The 17,142-nt window shown below is 50.6% G+C and overlaps 5 protein-coding genes across 5 annotated transcripts; 3 read left to right on the plus strand and 2 right to left on the minus strand.

The window, feature by feature from the left end:
- Positions 1-370: 370 nt before the first annotated feature.
- On the plus strand, positions 371-2,570 carry EDB91DRAFT_1248362 (uncharacterized protein; the record flags this gene model as incomplete). The annotated part of the gene is made up of 10 exons (XM_041322927.1): positions 371-410; positions 466-1,001; positions 1,050-1,119; positions 1,180-1,364; positions 1,425-1,517; positions 1,573-1,837; positions 1,884-1,987; positions 2,039-2,102; positions 2,150-2,501; positions 2,555-2,570. The coding sequence occupies 10 exons, from the start codon at positions 371-373 to the stop codon at positions 2,568-2,570; spliced, it is 1,725 nt and encodes a 574-aa protein (XP_041177287.1).
- Positions 2,571-2,993: 423 nt separating this feature from the next.
- On the minus strand, positions 2,994-7,005 carry EDB91DRAFT_1132674 (uncharacterized protein). Its single transcript, XM_041318700.1, has 5 exons — positions 6,833-7,005; positions 6,158-6,770; positions 5,552-6,096; positions 5,221-5,503; positions 2,994-5,168 (listed from the first exon to the last, which is right to left on the minus strand). The coding sequence occupies exons 2-5, from the start codon at positions 6,649-6,651 to the stop codon at positions 3,482-3,484; spliced, it is 3,009 nt and encodes a 1,002-aa protein (XP_041177288.1). The 5' UTR covers positions 6,652-6,770; positions 6,833-7,005; the 3' UTR covers positions 2,994-3,481.
- Positions 7,006-8,747: 1,742 nt separating this feature from the next.
- Positions 8,748-10,750, plus strand: EDB91DRAFT_1237307 (Pkinase-domain-containing protein; the record flags this gene model as incomplete). The annotated part of the gene is made up of 10 exons (XM_041321569.1): positions 8,748-8,780; positions 8,898-9,026; positions 9,308-9,385; positions 9,452-9,540; positions 9,591-9,801; positions 9,852-9,879; positions 9,932-9,994; positions 10,051-10,128; positions 10,179-10,385; positions 10,446-10,750. 10 exons carry the CDS (start codon positions 8,748-8,750, stop codon positions 10,748-10,750), a joined length of 1,221 nt encoding a protein of 406 aa, XP_041177289.1.
- Positions 10,751-12,828: 2,078 nt separating this feature from the next.
- Positions 12,829-15,309, plus strand: EDB91DRAFT_1237308 (glycoside hydrolase; the record flags this gene model as incomplete). Its single annotated transcript, XM_041321570.1, has 12 exons — positions 12,829-12,861; positions 12,983-13,030; positions 13,126-13,196; positions 13,246-13,286; positions 13,308-13,447; positions 13,528-13,645; positions 13,702-13,770; positions 13,834-13,952; positions 13,991-14,270; positions 14,800-14,841; positions 14,984-15,002; positions 15,195-15,309. The coding sequence occupies 12 exons, from the start codon at positions 12,829-12,831 to the stop codon at positions 15,307-15,309; spliced, it is 1,095 nt and encodes a 364-aa protein (XP_041177290.1).
- Positions 15,310-15,611: 302 nt separating this feature from the next.
- EDB91DRAFT_1053163 (uncharacterized protein) lies at positions 15,612-16,454 on the minus strand (the record flags this gene model as incomplete). The annotated part of the gene is made up of 2 exons (XM_041313730.1): positions 15,612-16,248; positions 16,303-16,454. 2 exons carry the CDS (start codon positions 16,452-16,454, stop codon positions 15,612-15,614), a joined length of 789 nt encoding a protein of 262 aa, XP_041177291.1.
- Positions 16,455-17,142: the final 688 nt, after the last annotated feature.

Here is a 17,142-nt window from a genome sequence, read left to right on the forward strand (position 1 = left end):
CTGCCACCTGACTGGTAAGTTTTCGTAAGATGGACATGAGGCAAACACGTTTAATGACTTCTAATACTTGCATTCCATCTCGACTAATATTATGATATCAAGGCACAAAAGCGTCTCTTCCATGCCCTACCTGCGCAGTTAATTAGTAGCATGCCTATCCATTGACATCCCATATAGAGTCGGACCTGTAGTTGTGAGTCACCTCAACGTCCTCTCGCCTCTCCCAACATCCACCATCACTTACGCCCTCAGGCTGGTCTGTTCACGCGGCGTGGTCCCGCACATATTTTAACTTCCTCCTCGCTCATTTTGCTATCACACCCTCTAGTCGATTCAATAGGTTGAACCATTGAGCCCTTTCCAGACATGGATGCCGCAACCAAATCAAGCATCAGGCTCCAATCCCGCAGGTGGACCCCTTCAAACTTGTGTTCCATATCGATGTCTTCCTTCTCGCACTTGCAGGCGTGTTTGCCCTGTTCGCGCTTCCTCGTGCTATTGCACGCTTCTCCCGCGCTGCGGAATGGCGCCATGGACATATCCTCCGTGCGATCCCGCTTGAGCGCCGTGCGCCAAGGCCTGTCATGCGCTCCGTACAAACTCTCGCATTCGGGGCTCCTGCCCCTGCCCCTGCCGCTGCCGCTGACAACCTTACATCGGAAGAATCACATACCCTTCATTCAGACGCGCACCTTATTCGACACCCAGCGGCAAAGGAAGAGGGCTGGTCACTCCCTCCACATGTCCGCGCATGGTCCTCACGTGTCCCAACTTTCGCTAATATCCTGCGGTACAGACTCGAGGAGGGCTTTTCGCTGGGGCAGGCACTGATCTTGGTGATCTACACTGCGGTTCTGGTTTATGCTGGGTTCCTTAAATCAAACCCTTTTGCGGATCCGCTACGTACTGGATTCGTAGCAATGTCGCAGATTCCTGTCGTCTATCTCTTGGCGACGAAAAACAATTTACTGGGTATGTTTGTTGGCCTCGGGTATGAGAAGGTTGGTATCTGCACTTTTTTGGGTAAACTCCTGATAAACTATCTACAGCTCAATTATATTCATCGGTATGCGGGGACACTCCTTGTGGTCGCATCCAACGTGCATTCGCTTGGCTATAGTGAGTTCGAAAAGAACATAATTACTCAGCGCTGATGTCTGGCATTCACCCCCATCTTAGTTTATCAGTGGACGATAGACCACACATTTTCTAAATACGTTCGCACACCAGAAATCATATGGGCCTTTGTTGCGCTCATCAGTCTAGATCTTTTATTCCTATTTTCGCTCCATTCTTCAGACGACGGGCGTACAATGTATTCTACAGGCTCGCATATCGTATTCTTCATTCTTTTTCTCCCAGCTGTGAGCCTAACTTGTTTCCGTGGCACGTTTCCAACTTCTGATATTGCTATGCATATCCAGGTTCATGGTCATCAACCCTCTGTCTGGCCATACGTGATCGCCGCTGGCGGTGCCATCGGCCTCGACTACCTCATCCGGCTTATGAAAACACGAGTGCTATAATGCGCGCATACGTCCCATCCCCGACCTTATGCTCACACGTATCGAGGTTCCCCAGCTCAATGCTGGCTGGAGGGCAGGGCAGCACGTACGCATCCGCATACTTTCCTCAGCCATGGGGTGGATCGGCTGGGCAGAGAGTCACCCGTTTACCATTGCTACCGCAGCGAAGACACCTGAGGGCATGGTTTTATTGTGCAAGAAAACCGGTGGATGGACGGGGCGGCTGTACGAGATGGCAAAAGTAGCGGGGTATGGTACAGATGAAAGCACGTTTGGGAGGATGGTGCAGGTTATGATTGAGGGTCCATATGGTAAGTGAAGATGGGCATTCCGTTCATGGCTGTATATCTTGTGCAGGAGGACCGGGACACTGCGTGTATGCGAGCTATTCCGCTGCGATGTTCGTTGTCGGCGGAAGTGGGATTACCTTTGCCCTCTCAGCCGTTCAAGATATCCTCCAAGTGAGTCAGATTGATCATTTATGATGTGTTTTTTCCGACCACTACTGGCAGAGAGACTCGGAAGGTGCAAGCCGAGTGAAGATCATAGAAGTCATTTGGAGCGTTCAAGATTCTGGTCAGTATCGTTGCCCATTCTCGCTGAATGTGACTCACTTCCACTAGCCTCCCTCACTCCACTCGTCCCCCAATTAGTGGCGCTTATCCAACAAAGCGTCTACGCGCCACTTAAAATATCCGTCTACTACACACGTGCATGTGAAAAACCCCCAGGCAAAGATTTCCTCCCGCCAGGGCTCACACTCACCGCAGGACGCCCAAAAGTCGCTAAAGTCCTCGACGCAGTGATGTCGCGCGCAGTGTCTTACGGCTCTGGAGTCAAGGCCAGTATGGATATCACAGGTGTCATCGTCGGCGTGTGTGGTCCTGTGGGTTTGAGCGATGAGGTTGCGCAGGTGATTTCTCAGGTAGATGCTGGTAGACGCTGGGCTGTCGGTGGCATTGAGATGCACGAGGAGTAAGCGCCTGCTTCTTAATGTTGATACACCATCTGATTTTTTTTTCGAACAGGATTTTTGGGTGGTAGATGCAGCTTAGCGGTTATTGTGCGCCGTTGACGGTGATAGGCATAATATATTTAATCACCGACTATACACATTGCAATCTAGATGTCTCAGCGAGACAGGTTCATAACGAGGAACGCAATGCTCTCCGCCCATTAACAGGTTTTCTTTAATGAGTATCTTGCACACAACGCTTTCTTCAAACACATGCAACGGAGCTGATTCGAAGTACAGAACTCATGGTGTAGTCAACTTAATCACCGACTGCTTCATGCGCGCATCCCAACCCCAGGGACATTTTCATTTTCATCTAATTTGAGGGAGATGACCATGATTTCTTACATATACAGTTGATTTGGCCGAGCGGGGATTTGATTTGTTGTAGTAGAGGCCGGATCATTACCCTGCAGATTGAATCACGTCCAAAGTACTGCCCACCAACATAACCTTGTCATCGTTTTTGAAATCTGAGGGAGTGACATGTCAAAGTATAACGTAAACGCGGAGGTCTGTTGTGAACAAGAAACTTGTATGCCACATGTACGAAGGCGGGGCACAACACGCCAAACTCAGAACGAAGGAGCCGAAATTTTGATAAACCGTACGGATCCATTGAGCAATTAGAATTCCAGGCCTGCTGAGACTACCACATGACTAGGTAATTCGATCCGAGTATCTGATGACGGTCTAGGTGAAACCATTATAACGCTAACCAATGGGCAAAAGCGTGACTAAAATGCTTTAGATTAAAGAAACGCCGATGAGCTCACATGTACAATGGAAGAGAGTACACACTTACACGATGAGGGCGAAAATACGAAAACTGATACGAGCGAAAGCATGATAGACACGAATAAAGATTAGAGCAAACGTCAGTAGTCATTTCCTGTCGGGTCTTGGCTCTGTGCATCAGCATTCAAACGCCTCTCTTTTTTCACCACACTGAACGCCCCTCTTCTGCCCTACCTAATGCCACCTCCAAACCCAAAGTAAATTCTTCCCCGTTCCGCTCAAAGACCACCTCTTGGCTTGCAACTCCCTTGCCCTTTTCACACATGCCTTTTGCCACGCTGGCTTTCCCACAGATAGGCACTGGTGCATGAAGGTGCGCATAAGTGAGGTAAGAATCAGTCATCGCAATGGTTGGCGCTGCGGTAATGGGGGTGGCTGGAGGCGGTGGCGCAGCATAAGCTTGTGATAAATCCTGGCAATCCTCGTCAGACCTCGAAGAGAGAGATGGACTACGCGGGCGAAGTGGGCATGTCGGCAAGGACACAGCACGAACTCGAGGAGTGAACGGCGGATTTGGAACTAGCGGAGGTCGTGCAGGCGTAGTTTTTGGGGGCGATGTCAAGCGCAATGCTGAAAGGGGTTGGAATAACAATGCGCAAGTATCGAGCGTCCCATTCTCGCACTCATCGTCGTCATCATCGGCGTTACCATCTCCAATGGCAGCCTGATACGATGGAGGAGGGGTCCGTGGCCTAAACATCGGGAGTTCCTGTATCGGCTGAGAGCAAGGATACATGCTCGTAGTCCGCGCACGTGCATGAAAGGGAGAGTAGAAGAACGGATCATCAGTCATACTGGTACCTCCCTGACTGACACCAAATCTCTCGTCCGGAATGGTGGTTGATGTAACTTTGATAGGTGACGTTGGTGATGTCGGCGACGTAGGACTTTGCGGGAAGTCAATCTTGGAGGACCCCTCTTCATCGTCCCCTTCCTCGTGCACGGGAAACAACTTTGTGGGGCTCTCGAGGAACGAAACGCGCAGGGCTCGCTTCAAACCCGCCGTCTCTCCGCCACGTTTGAGGCCAATATCTCCGTACTTGCCGTTGCGAGCAGCGTCTTGCTTAAGCACATCGTCCGCGGTCCACACGTACATAGCTAATGGCGACCTCTTGACAGGTCTACCCAACAAAAGGCCAGTGGGGATAATCGGTCCATTCACCTTTGTCACAGGTGGTGAGAGCCCAGGAGGTCGGTGTGGAAAATGCGGGGCGGACGGGCAGGAGCCATCCCATACCCTCGCGCCCGGGCTGGAACCCGGGACAGCAGCTGAAACCAAAATTGGCGCAGAAGCAGATACCTTGATGCCTGCACTCCATGCACGCCTGCGTGCCCTGATTTCAAGCAGCCCCTCAGCCTCAAGGTCCAAAACTCCACACCCAGAAGGGTTTCGCGACCACATCAAGCCCCAATGCTCCTCACGTGCACGAGAACGCACGAGAGTTAGCGCACTTCGAATTCGGGAAAGCAAAGTAACACGAGTGGAAAGAAGTTCTTCTATGTTTGGAATGGGCATGCGCTTCGGTAAACGTGACGGTGAGGTAGGGGAACTCGGGGAGAATTTCTGCGGATGCATCGGCAATCGGTCGCTCCGTGGGGCCGCGGTAGGACTCGCAGGCTTGGCATATGTACATGGCACAGTAGCGGGGCATCCGGGGTTAGGACGAAGTTTAGGACGAGAAGAAGTCGTTTTGGAGACAGCCGTCGGAGCGGAGTCGGAATGACTGCGCTGCTGAAAGCATGCATCCTTCTCGGACAAAGCTGGTAACGTAGCTGGGAGTGGTAAAGGGAGCACTTCACCGTCCTCAGGCGTACGTAAAGATGATTGGCTTTCATCTGATTCGTCTTCCTCAGTCGCATCGGACGGGCGTAGCAGCGAACGTCGTGTCGACTACATAGTCACCCTCGTAATCACTTCCAAAATCCTCGTCGAACCTGAGCTGTCCATCGTCGAAGATAAACTCCGTTCTGGGGCCCACGGTGCCAAAATCATCGAAACCGACATGGCTGTCGTCATCCCACACATCACCAAAGACGTCAGCCCCAAAGCCAAAGCTCTCGCGTAAGAGGCTGCCGTTCTCCACGCTAAACTCGAAAGCATACGCGTCAAGTTCGTCGGATGAACTTGGGTTGCGAACATGACGGATTCTGCCCCATTCGTTTGCTACAAACTTGTCAGCAACACGGCATTTGGAAATGGCATGAACCAAACCTTGTTCGTGGCGAGGATACACGACACAATCGTCATGTTCACCCTCTGCTTCATCGGGGAATGGTGAAGGTGCGCGCCACCGCCTGTGGGGTTCCTCAGAGCTGCGACCACCAAAGTCAAGAGCAAGTCTCCCCTCGCTTTGCGTCCTTCCATGTTTGCGAATTGCACCGCGCCCAAGCGCATCACAGCGCTGCCAGGATCTCTCAATGTCTCTCACCTCGGAGCGAACTACGGTACCAATACCACGGAGCACCCATTCAGTGTACCCGGCATAATGGTTGTGTGCCGAAAGCGCAGGGACTACGTGTCGTCTCCATGCATCAATAAGTGTGGCGCGCGCACGGCGACGGAGAATCGGCGGGTCCGTAAATGGTGGGAAAGCGGGGTTATAAGGGGAGATTGGAGATTGTGGGATGGGAGAAAATGATGCATTGCGGGGTATAATAGGGGGAATTGGCGGGAGGGGAGGCGGCGACGAGGGATTGGGTGTGGTGGGTGATGGAGGAGGGGCTGGGGGCGGAGACAAGGAACGTGGTACCAACGAGCTAAAGAGTCGCCCAAAACCAGTCAGACTGCTGGAGGAGCGAAGAAGACGACAACACGTACGAGATCAAAGAAAACAGCAGGGAACGCTGCTTCTTATGCCGGCTCAACTTCGGAGATTTCGGGGGTGCGCCGGATGTGCTAGGAATTTCCTGTGAACTAGCAACGCTGCTGCAGATGCTAGCAGAGGTGGCACCTTCGAAGCTGTCTCTTCGAGATTCTTGTGCGGAACACGCTCTAACGTCATCAATGACGGCCTGAAGCATCTGCATGCACTGCGAGTGCATGGGCAACTTTAAACTGCGCCCGTCAACGAAGCTCACGACGACCTCCTTGGTTGGTATATCAAACATAACTTCAACTATCAGGGCGACGAGACCGACTGAACGGTCGAACACATGAATGCTTTGCGGAGCCTCGAGGCGCAATACCGAGGTCAAAAGGTGTAGCTGGTTCGACCACGCAAGGGGAGTAGGCAAATCGGGAAGGTTGGTCGGGAAGGAGACGTTGTAAAGAACGGCGCCGTTTGGTCCGGATGGGATGAGACGAATGAGCATGGTGACGATTAACTGAGTGAGATATAGTAAAATCTAATGAAACTGGTATGCTTTTTGTCGCAGTCGACAATCCAGCAGGCAAGAAAAACAGAGAAGGGACGAGTCGTTGGTTTTCTGCGCTGTACGTGAGTTTACGTTAAACTAAATTGCGGCGGGTTATATCACAAACTCAGATACGTACATGCAGAAGTTCGGGCCCGGGACCGACACTTCCTGACCCCATGTTCGTGAACACAGGATTCAGCGTACTCGAGCATCGTCAATCGTATGTTGGCCAATGGAAAATTCAAACTTGAAGAGCACTAGGTGGGCCCTTCAAATTAAAGTTTAGAAGCTTGAATTGTGTGACAGTCACAACTTGACAGAATCATGCAATCATAACTCAGATTGAACTTTCACCAACGAATTACTATCCCTTACAATCTATATTTCGTGACATACCGTTACACCATGTGACAAGCCATCACGTTTCCATGCCCAAAAGTGTGACTCACGAAATGGAGGCTCATCACGAATAGACCGTAACCGATAGTACTTGGACGACGGGGTGGAGATATTCACTTCGAATGGTACAAAACCCCCGTGTCAGCAGCTGGCTTTTAGATGTTGAACACATGTCATTCGACTAGCTAACTTCTGTACCTTTGTTGCGAGTTCACAATTTTGGCACCGACAAACGTTGATGCTTAGCTAGAATACTCAAGGGTTGCATTCAACACCTCATTGACAGCGATCGCATCGTAGAACATCTCGATGAGTCTCCGGGCCGAAGTGTGGTGATCCCGAATAACTCGTGGCCTGCGTATACAGAGGTAAAAGCGAGACATATTGGATTATAGATTGATCTGATAGTACAATCAGTTGGAGAAGCAAGGTGGTGGGAACCTCGTAATGACCCCGTATCGTACCCTGGGGCGCAATAGAGCCATTGGTCAACATAAGACACGATAGGATCTACCCCGGGAAGTGCCAGCGACATTAATGACAAAGTATTACAAGGTAGTGAGGCCGTGAGGATGATCAGCCTATCCCATACCAGAGTCTGTGCGAGTGAAACATATATGAAGCTGTGAGTTCTTCTGACTGATAGAACATCCATCAGATGGCATTGGATGACCTATGACTCTGAATGATTCAGATTTGACCTGTCCAGCCACCAACACAGGAGTTGGGTAATTGCAATCCTGTGGATGAGGGCGACGCACAACATCAACATGAAGCAAGCCATGTAGAAGTCTGGACAGTGTGACATGATTTAAACCAGGCCAGCTGCACCGTGATTCGTCGAAAATCGCTCGCGAGTAGGATCCGAGATGAAAACAACGTGTCGCTGTGTTTCAACGAGTGCAATTTCTGCACAGCTGCCTGGAGGTTCTTGCTCAGCCTTAAAAGTGTACTCTCATCGAGTAGGTTGTTCGACGAAAGATAAGCGACGCCAGGAGGCGTCTGTCTAGGAACGCAGTGCAGTGGCGCACAGCTCTGTAGCATCGACCTTGGTACCTGTGCTTCGAATTCGAAAAAGAAAGTCAGCGAAGCGCCCACAGTGCTTATGGTGCTGATGGTATATATTTTGCTTGGTACCCTTCAACCTTAAGTAAGTAGTGAGCCAACTGTTCTATCTCTCACCGTGACCACCTCTTACCGACGACTCCTCAACACTACCGACGGCAAGCATGGGGAACACCGTGAGCCAGCAAACAGAAAAGCGCAAGACAAGACGAGCGCAAACCCTCGCTCCTCAAAAGCCCTCGCAACGATTCTCAACTTCGACGTTGGCAGCGTCGGTGGGATTGACCAAACGCTCGCCACAGTCGAATTCGGTTCCAGCATTGCCCCCACCGACCATTGCTGCCGACCCCCTGCCGGAGCCAGAACCAAAACCGGAACCTGTGCGGGAACCAGAGTCAGACATAAAGCCAACGCCTCCGTCGCCGTCGCCGACAGAAAAGGAAAGTCGACCGGAGACTGTCCCTGAGGTGAGATTATTTAGGCTGCTCTACAGCTGCTTCTGGATCTCATCTTATCCCAATTCCTTCATCTGCCTATCGTTCGCTCCATCGAACGACCATCAGGACTCTTACGCTCAAGCAGCAATCATGCCGCCTCAATCCGCTACCGTCCCTTGTCAGGTACGTGCTTTAAACTTGGTATCACAGTGTCACAGTGATCGCCCAGGGGAATGTTAACCCCTCATCCGCATTCTTGGTTTTGGTTTTCTCGTTCTGATATTGTCTTGATCGTTGCAGTATCGTACAGGACGTACGCTTGGAAGCGGTACATATGCTATCGTGAAGGAGGCCATACACATCACGACAGGCAAATACTATGCTTGCAAAGTCATTAACAAGAAGCTCATGGAGGGGAGGGAACATATGGTGAGTGGTAACAGACTCCAGCGTTGATAATAGTCTATTCGGTTGCGATGTCGCTGGGGACGCAACTTGCAGTTGAATCAACGTTACTCGGTAGAGTGGTCTTACAGCATGTCAGGCATGGGAAAAATATGCGCGCTGCAATGATCTTGATAACAAACGCTGATTGCGGATATTTCGTCCAATCAACCGGGCGCCACATTCAACCCTTGCAGGCCCGCAGCTACTTTTCCTCCTTTCTGGGACATCATTACACCAGAGGTGCTGATCACATTCCACTTCAGGTTCGCAATGAGATTGCTGTACTAAAGAAGATATCGAGCGGTCATCCAAACATTGTGACACTGCACGACTACTTCGAGGTCCGTGCATGGTGGACACGCCGTTCCATAGCGCCCGCTAACCAAATGAACCGTTTCTATTTTTAGACGTCGCACAACCTCTACCTTTGCTTCGACCTTTGCACTGGTGGTGAACTCTTCGATAGCATATGTGCTAGGGGACAGTACACTGAGGCGTAAGTATCCCCTATTTCCGTTTCCGCATATCATCAATTACAGGTACAAGTGACGCGGCTGGGCTCATCCGCACCATATTCCAGGCGGTCAAATACATTCATGACTGCGGGATCGTGCATCGCGATCTGAAACCGGAGAACTTACTCTTCCGGTCAAAACCAGAGAAGACTTCGGAAATCATGATCGCCGACTTCGGCCTTAGTCGAGTAATGGCGGAGAACAAGTTGAGCATGTTGACGGAAGTTTGTGGCACGCCTGGGGTGAGTCGGAGTTCCCCTGTCTCTGTACGGGGATTAAAATGCTTTGATAGTACATGGCGCCTGAGATCTTCAAAAAGAGTGCGAGATGTTGATTTCGACATATTGATCATTGTCCTGACACTGCTGCTAGCGGGTCATGGGAAACCTGTTGACGTCTGGGCAATGGGCGTGATCACGTATTTCTTGCTCGCTGGTGCGCATCTATGGCGTGTTTTCTTTAATGATTTCAGTGCTGAAAGCTTGATATAGGTTACACCCCTTTCGATCGCGACACGCAGCGACAAGAGATGGAAGCCATCATCGCTGGAGATTACAAGTTCGAGCCTGGTATGCTGCTTCCGCACTTTTGCCATCGAAGCAACTTCATATGTCCACAGAGGAGTATTGGTCCATCGTCTCGGACACTGCCCGGGATTTTGTTGCCACTTGCCTGACCGTCGATCCCGAACAACGGCCAACTGCAGCACAGATGCTTGAGCATGAATGGCTCACATCTGAGATACCGCACTTCGTCGAGAACGAGACGGGTGAGCCAAGAGACTTGTTGCCGAACGTCAGGAAGGCTTTCGACGCGAAGAAGACGTGTGCGTCCCATATTCCTTATCCACTCGTGAAAGTACTGAACAGCGTGAATTTTCTCGCAGTCCGAAAAGCAGTGCTGGGAATGATGGCGGTGAAGCGTATGTCGACACTCGCCCATCACCTGTCACCAGAGGCGCGGAAGTTCGGCGAGGATTTGTATCAGTTCAAGCAAGAATCCGAGAAGGAAACACTCGAGGATATACATGTCGTCCACCACCACAACGCCGACGTAGAGCAGCTCAAGTCGCAGGACGATATCTCCATCGCAAAGGGCCCAAATGGGAAAGCGGTGGCGGGGAGCGACATTAGTCAGAAGCTCGCCACTGTGAGCCTCGCTGCGAAAAGTGGCAACCTTAAGAGCGTCTGAGCCGTGAGCGTGAGACTCGACATTAACTTGGGATGGAATCATTGTTGATATATGTTGAGTTAGAGTACGCACACTCTTTCTTTCATCTCTCTATCATGTACTTGTTATCGATACCTGACATCGCACTTGTTAATTACTATTTCCTTCTGGGAAGGCTTCAGGACCTCAAGGGAACATTGAAGTCTTGCTACACAACGTTCAAAAGCCCCTATTGTGCGTGGTTTACGTTGCACTGATCGGTGGATCACTACCTTCCCCGACTCCCACGTTAGTGGGGGAGGGTCATTGTCGGTCTACTTTACTGTAACCTTAACCTTGTCGCTGCCTGCTGTACAGTTATCGGAACTTCCCTCCCTACTCTTCACATCAAGAAAGACTGCAATGACTGACAAACTGTAATCACATTATGCACACCAGCAAGAAGATGGAAAATTGCTGTGTTTGTTAATCTTGGGTAACATTTCCGTAGTCCCTACTCAGTACTTCGCATTGCATGACGGCAAACTGACTTCGCTTCTCCCTACTTCACAAATCATCGAGATTGTGGGTTGGGGAGACTCGTGCAACCAATTTTTACATAAACAATCCAAGTTCCTTCGAAGTTCGAAGTTCCCCCATAATATTCAACTTGAAAAGGAACGACTGCTAGACCCACTGTCTGGAGTCCTTCCATTATGGTCTGGCAATGGCCAGGTGAGGCTACTTTACCACTCCCACTGGCAGCATGTTACGAGCCTTCGACATATATTTTGATCCGTCGTTCTCCTGAACGATCCCACCTGGGAGAGGTCGACCTATTAGGTGATACGAGAGGCAGCGCAAGGTAAGTCATCGAGTCCGGACATGCTTAGTTTCCCCTAGTCAGACCATAGAAGGAACGACTGTCTTCCTTAGGACATGCTCACTCTATACTTCTTTTTCGGAATTCGGACTCCGGACTTCAACCTAGCATGACCCCCATTCCCTCCGCAGGTGTTACAGTCCGGATGCTCTCCTAGGTTAACACCCAAACCAATGTTGGATGTCTGGATCGTAACCTGGGTGAAACAGCCAATTAGGCTAATTTTTGTCCGGATGCCAGTATGGGTTCCATGGACATTCTCAGTGGGGCAAAGTCATGATAAAATGAACATTATATGGTAGGTCGTCCTGTTTGCGCTCCGCTAATTTATCCAACGGTCTCGCTGACCTCCATCCGAATTAAGCAGTAAAATTGCTTCATGTATGGGGCAACGGCATTCCCTTGATTAAACTGTTCAACATGTGATCCATCAATCACCCTCACTCATTCTCATTCTCACTCTCATCTTGTCTTTTACTTTTTAATTCAAGCATATTATTTGGTGCCTGTGGTGTCTTGAGATTTCAAGCCACATAGGTCTGGCTTCACGCGCACGGGTTTCCCTGGATTTCCTTGCACTTCGTTCGTAAAGACAGACTGTGTCCGTTAGAACGGACGCATTGATACCAAAGATAATTGGATCGCCTGCTGCTTTTTTTACTGACAAAAAGTAGCCGAGCGAGCGCTCCATGGGTCAGCTGGCAGCTGCGAATCGTGGTCGTGACATCTTTGCCGTGCTCGTGTTCAGCTCCGAGTCGAGCTCAGGCGAACTACAAAAGTGCTGGTCCGTGCACACAACAGCTCCTGTGAACTTTGGTGGTTCTTCTAACTCTTGATTTTATTATCATCGCGTGCAACTGCAATGTTGTCCAAGCTGCTGTCGCTGTTGTGTATATTTCCCTTTGCTCTAAGTGAGCCGGCCTTGGGTTCGTCCTCTAGTCCTGCTGGAACACCTGCTTCAGGTGGCAATTTCAGTATTACTAGTACTGGCTCATATTCATCGGTAGGCAACCTCGTCCAATTCTTCATCAAGCTCCACAACATCTTCTGCTTCTGTCCACCTCAGGCGCAGTTCACCACGACTGGTATCGTCACCATTCCGATCTCTAGCTATTCATTCACTCCCTACCCTGCACCTACGCTCAAACCTCGTCCCCCGGTTCTCCCTGCAACTGACCCCTTGACCCCTCCCGATGTCAGCAGTGATCCGCAAATTGTGCCCTGATTTTGCGCCTGCATGGGCCATTGCCTACCAGAAGGCCAAAAACTTGTGGGTGCATCCCTTCTAATGATATGATTGTCTTCAGGTTGAATCTTCAGATACTTCTCATAATCTATTGTGTCCGTGCTGAATATGCTTGGTACCCATATATCGGCATTATACCATCGAGGAAAAAGTCAACATTACCACTGATATCGGTTGGGTGAATGGCTTGTACGTCTGTAACAGTCCCACCCAATAATAACTTCCCCGGTTTGTGTCTTGAAGTGCGTAGCTTGAATTTATGAGATGTTTGTCTCACGATTTCGCTAGGACTCGCCTCTCGCCGTCCGTTTTGCAGACTTCGCGACTGCATTCCCAGCTGGCATTCAGGTTGCGTCCACGTAAGTCATCTTCAAGTTCGCCGACGTAATTGTCTAATATCTATCACAGCTGGAATCGCGCTCTGATGCGTGCTCGTGGCCTGGCTTTGGGTTAGGTGTTCAAGGGCAAAGGCGTCAACATTGCTCTTGGTCCCATGATGAATGTGAGCCGCATCGCTCAAGGCGGCCGCAATTGGGAGGGATTTGGTGCCGATCCTTTCCTGACCGGCGAATCTGCATACGAGACAATCGTAGGCCTGCAACAAGGTGGAGTATAAGCCACCGCCAAGCCCTCCATGAACAAGTTCACCTCCTGTTGCATCTCATACTTATTTGTCCCGCTAGTGAGCAGGAGCACTTCCGTACCCAAGAATCCTCAAATGCCGATGTCCGAACTCAACATGCGATTTACGCGCACCCGTTCTTGTGCAGCGTCATGGCTGGCGTTTCGTCCGTCATATGCAGTAACAGTAAGCCTCATCCGCGTTCTATACCATTCACATCATCTTGAGGTTTGAAATGGTAGACCTCGTCAATGGAAGTTACACATGCAACAGCGACAAGATGTTCAACAACATCTTGAAGCGGGAGTACGGTTTCTAAGGCTTCGTACAATCCGACTGGACGGCGACCATGTCGACCCTTTCTGTTGTCACAGGGCTTGATATGACTATGCCCGGCGATATCACGTTTGGCTCCGGCGACTCCTACTTCCGGAGTAACTTCACAGACTATGTGGACGACGGGTACATCAGCATGGCTCGCCTGGACGACAATGTGACGCGGATAATCGCTGGTTGGCTTATCTTCACCAGGACGAGGACTACCCTGCAACGAACTTCGACGCCTTCAATCCTAATGACGAAGTGACCAACAAGCATGTGAATGTACAAGCGGACTATTACAAGTTTGTAAGGGAGATCGGCGCAGCTGGGACGGTTCTATTGAAGAATTCAAACGGCGCGCTGCCATTGAACAAGCCGAAAAATATGGTATTGATTGGAAGTGATGCGGGTCCAAGTAAATCCAGTCCCAACCAGTTCTCGGATCAGGGTGGCACCCATGGCATCTTCAACCTTGGCGTTCCATACGATAGTCAATTGCTTCTTCTCCATGGTATCCAGCAACACTTTCTGGATGTCCCATCGCTTGATCATCGTGGATGCAAAACCGTAACGCTCCTCGGAACATAGAGTGATTTTACCCAACAGGCCATCGGACAACTCATATATATGCACCCACGGAACCTGGATGCCACTGGGTCGCTTCCGCTAATCCAAGCCCTCGAAGAACATGCATTCCGATTGGCTCCAGGTTCACAACACCGCCTTCGATAGACGTTGTAGGACCCAGGCGACTCTCGAATACTACGATATTTGCATTCAAGTAAGATAAGAATAGGGCTACTGTGGCCTGAATCCTGCATCAGTGACATTGCACCGACGATATACAGATAGCCACTCCCACTGATGCCTCCTCCGGCGAGAGTTGACGCGACATTTGCTCGCCGTGGTCGTCGAGAGACCTCTCAATATGCACGAGAGGAACCCGAGACAGTTTCTTGCGACTGCGAGCACTGTGGACAGTATTCCCGTTGCATACGTATCTTAAGCTAGTGCCGTAGTGTTGTGGGCGGGCAGAACTGGCAGAACGATTGGAAAAAAACGTAGATCAAGTAACGTCGACTATAAGAAACCATTAGTCAACTAGTTAACGAGATGACGAGGCCTCACATATGAAGTACGACGGTCCTGGCGGAGCTTGCCACCTAAGCGAGCAGTTCCACCGGCGCGGTGGTCGCAGAGTAGGTCTGGAAGGAAGGGGGCGGTGCGGAGACCATCGTAGATGAATTCTGGAACGCCAGGACACCTTCGCAGTGAGTGTCCACTGTAGACGCCTCTTCGAGATGAACGGATCTGAGATCTGACTAGTATGTCTGTATACGTAGTGATCGAGCGTAGTCTTGCCGTCGAACTGGCGGGAAGTCTGACCAGGTAAATTTGAGCCTCACTGCCACAGAAAGAAGGCCGAGCCAGCGTTAACTAGTTGCAAATCGCTGACCAGCATCAGAGTTTGGACCCGTCGAAAAACTATCGTTGAACGATTCCTGTTTGGTATAGTCTCGGACTTCTAGTCCTCTCCTCCAATGAGAGCGCTCGCTTAAGCTAGGGAAGCTTCAAATTGTCAACGCAGAGAGGCCTTTCTCAGATGACGCTGATCACCACTTTGACAAAACACGATTGAGATGCATAAATTGCACATATATAACAATAAAAATATTTGCTACTTGAACAGTGTTATGTTGTTGCGATAGTTGACTGCATAGTCATACACCTACTTAACGTGGGTGAAGAAATTACCCATCTCATGCGCGAGATAGACGAGAAATATCCTAAATTCCAGATCCAATGCCAACGATGTAAACCAGATACCTCCTCATGCGATCTCCGTCATGAGGTGAGGCTTTCCCGTGGAAATAGCGAGGGAAGTAAGGAGTACTTCCCATGCTACATCGAGGGCACACCAGAGCCGCTCGTCAGCGATGCCTAGTGCAACTGCGTTGCGCCATGTGCCGTGCACGTTAGAGATGTGCAGGAGCAGGGCTTGTGCGGTATATGTCGCGGCGAGTTTCTCAGCGAACTCGGTGAGGATAGGCATGACAGTGGTAGGGTCATCAAGATAGAGTTGTGGCGGCGTGGCAACAGGCATAAGCGACCCGAGGAGGTGGTCGATACGTTTGGTGTAGAGGAAGGTGGAGAGCTGAGGGAAAGCCTCAGGGGCAGGAATGCAAAGGGGGACAACTGGCACTTTGATCTCCTGGCCTGCGCACTCAGGGAATGCTGGTGTGGGAGTGGGCAGAATGGGAAGGTTTGCGCAGTGGGTGGCAAAGACGAGATTGTGTGCAGGGAACAACGTGACGCGACGGCGAGCAGCGGCAGGCTGGCGAGATGAGAAGACTGCGAACATGTGCGTGGGCATGTCAGACGAGAGATTGTTGACGATTATGGAAAGTTCCTTTGGGAGGACGTTGGAGACAGGTTCGGCTTTAATGCCTGCAAGGACACGGAGCATGCTGAAAAAGGCTTGATCAGATGATTGATCGATGAGCGGAAGACACTTGACTTACTCAGGCCCAACACATTCCAGTCCTTCGCGAATGTAGTCAAGGTGTGTGTTCGCAAGTTCAGGGGCCACAGCCTCTAGTGTTGACTGTGGGATCTCAGCTGAGATCTCAGGTCGAGCGAGGCGTCTGGGAAGAGACACGCTGGCAGTGCTCATAGAAACCTTTGTTAAGTCCCCCATCTCGACATCGCGAGAAAGAGTGGGGACGTCCATCCGCACTGAAGTAGGCGGGCACTTGGACGGAGTCTGCGACTTGCGCTTCTTGGCATGCTCAATTGCATGCCTGGGGTGGTGTGGCCCGCTTGAAGCGAGGGCTCGGCGACGACGAGAGGCAGCCTGGATGCCACTGCGAACTTTGGATGGTTTTGTAGAGAGGCGTGCGGCAGGAGGAGTGTTCTCAGAGTCCAGACGACGGACGTGCTTGGCAGTTTGCAAGACCATTGTGGTTGTCGTAAAGGCTAGTATGGGGAAACGAGGTTTTAAACGCAAGTAGATGACGAAGGAACAGATGTGCTACGCGTTTGTCGACGGGGACTTTGCTGAGAACTGTCCATGACGGGAGGTGACCTTTATACACCTGGAAGGGAAGAAGCAATCATAATGTTGATCGTGACGTGACACTGCAAAGCAATCCATCATGTCACAGTAAAAATTACCTCTTAAGCAGATTGCTCGTTAATTTTTAGCTGAATTTGGAAGTTGTTTGGGACCCATATGGTCAAACATGGACCCACAAAAGAAGTATCGAAAACAGCAATCCACCGATTGCGTCCACACATTGTTTACATCCAATTGTCTGGCACTTGTTCAATAGTGTTTGTTGCGACGTCGCCACAGGTGGAAC

Source organism: Suillus paluster (assembly GCF_016628075.1).
Source record: "Suillus paluster strain FC165 chromosome Unknown EDB91scaffold_25, whole genome shotgun sequence".
Classification (NCBI taxonomy): Eukaryota; Fungi; Basidiomycota; class Agaricomycetes; order Boletales; family Suillaceae; genus Suillus; species Suillus paluster.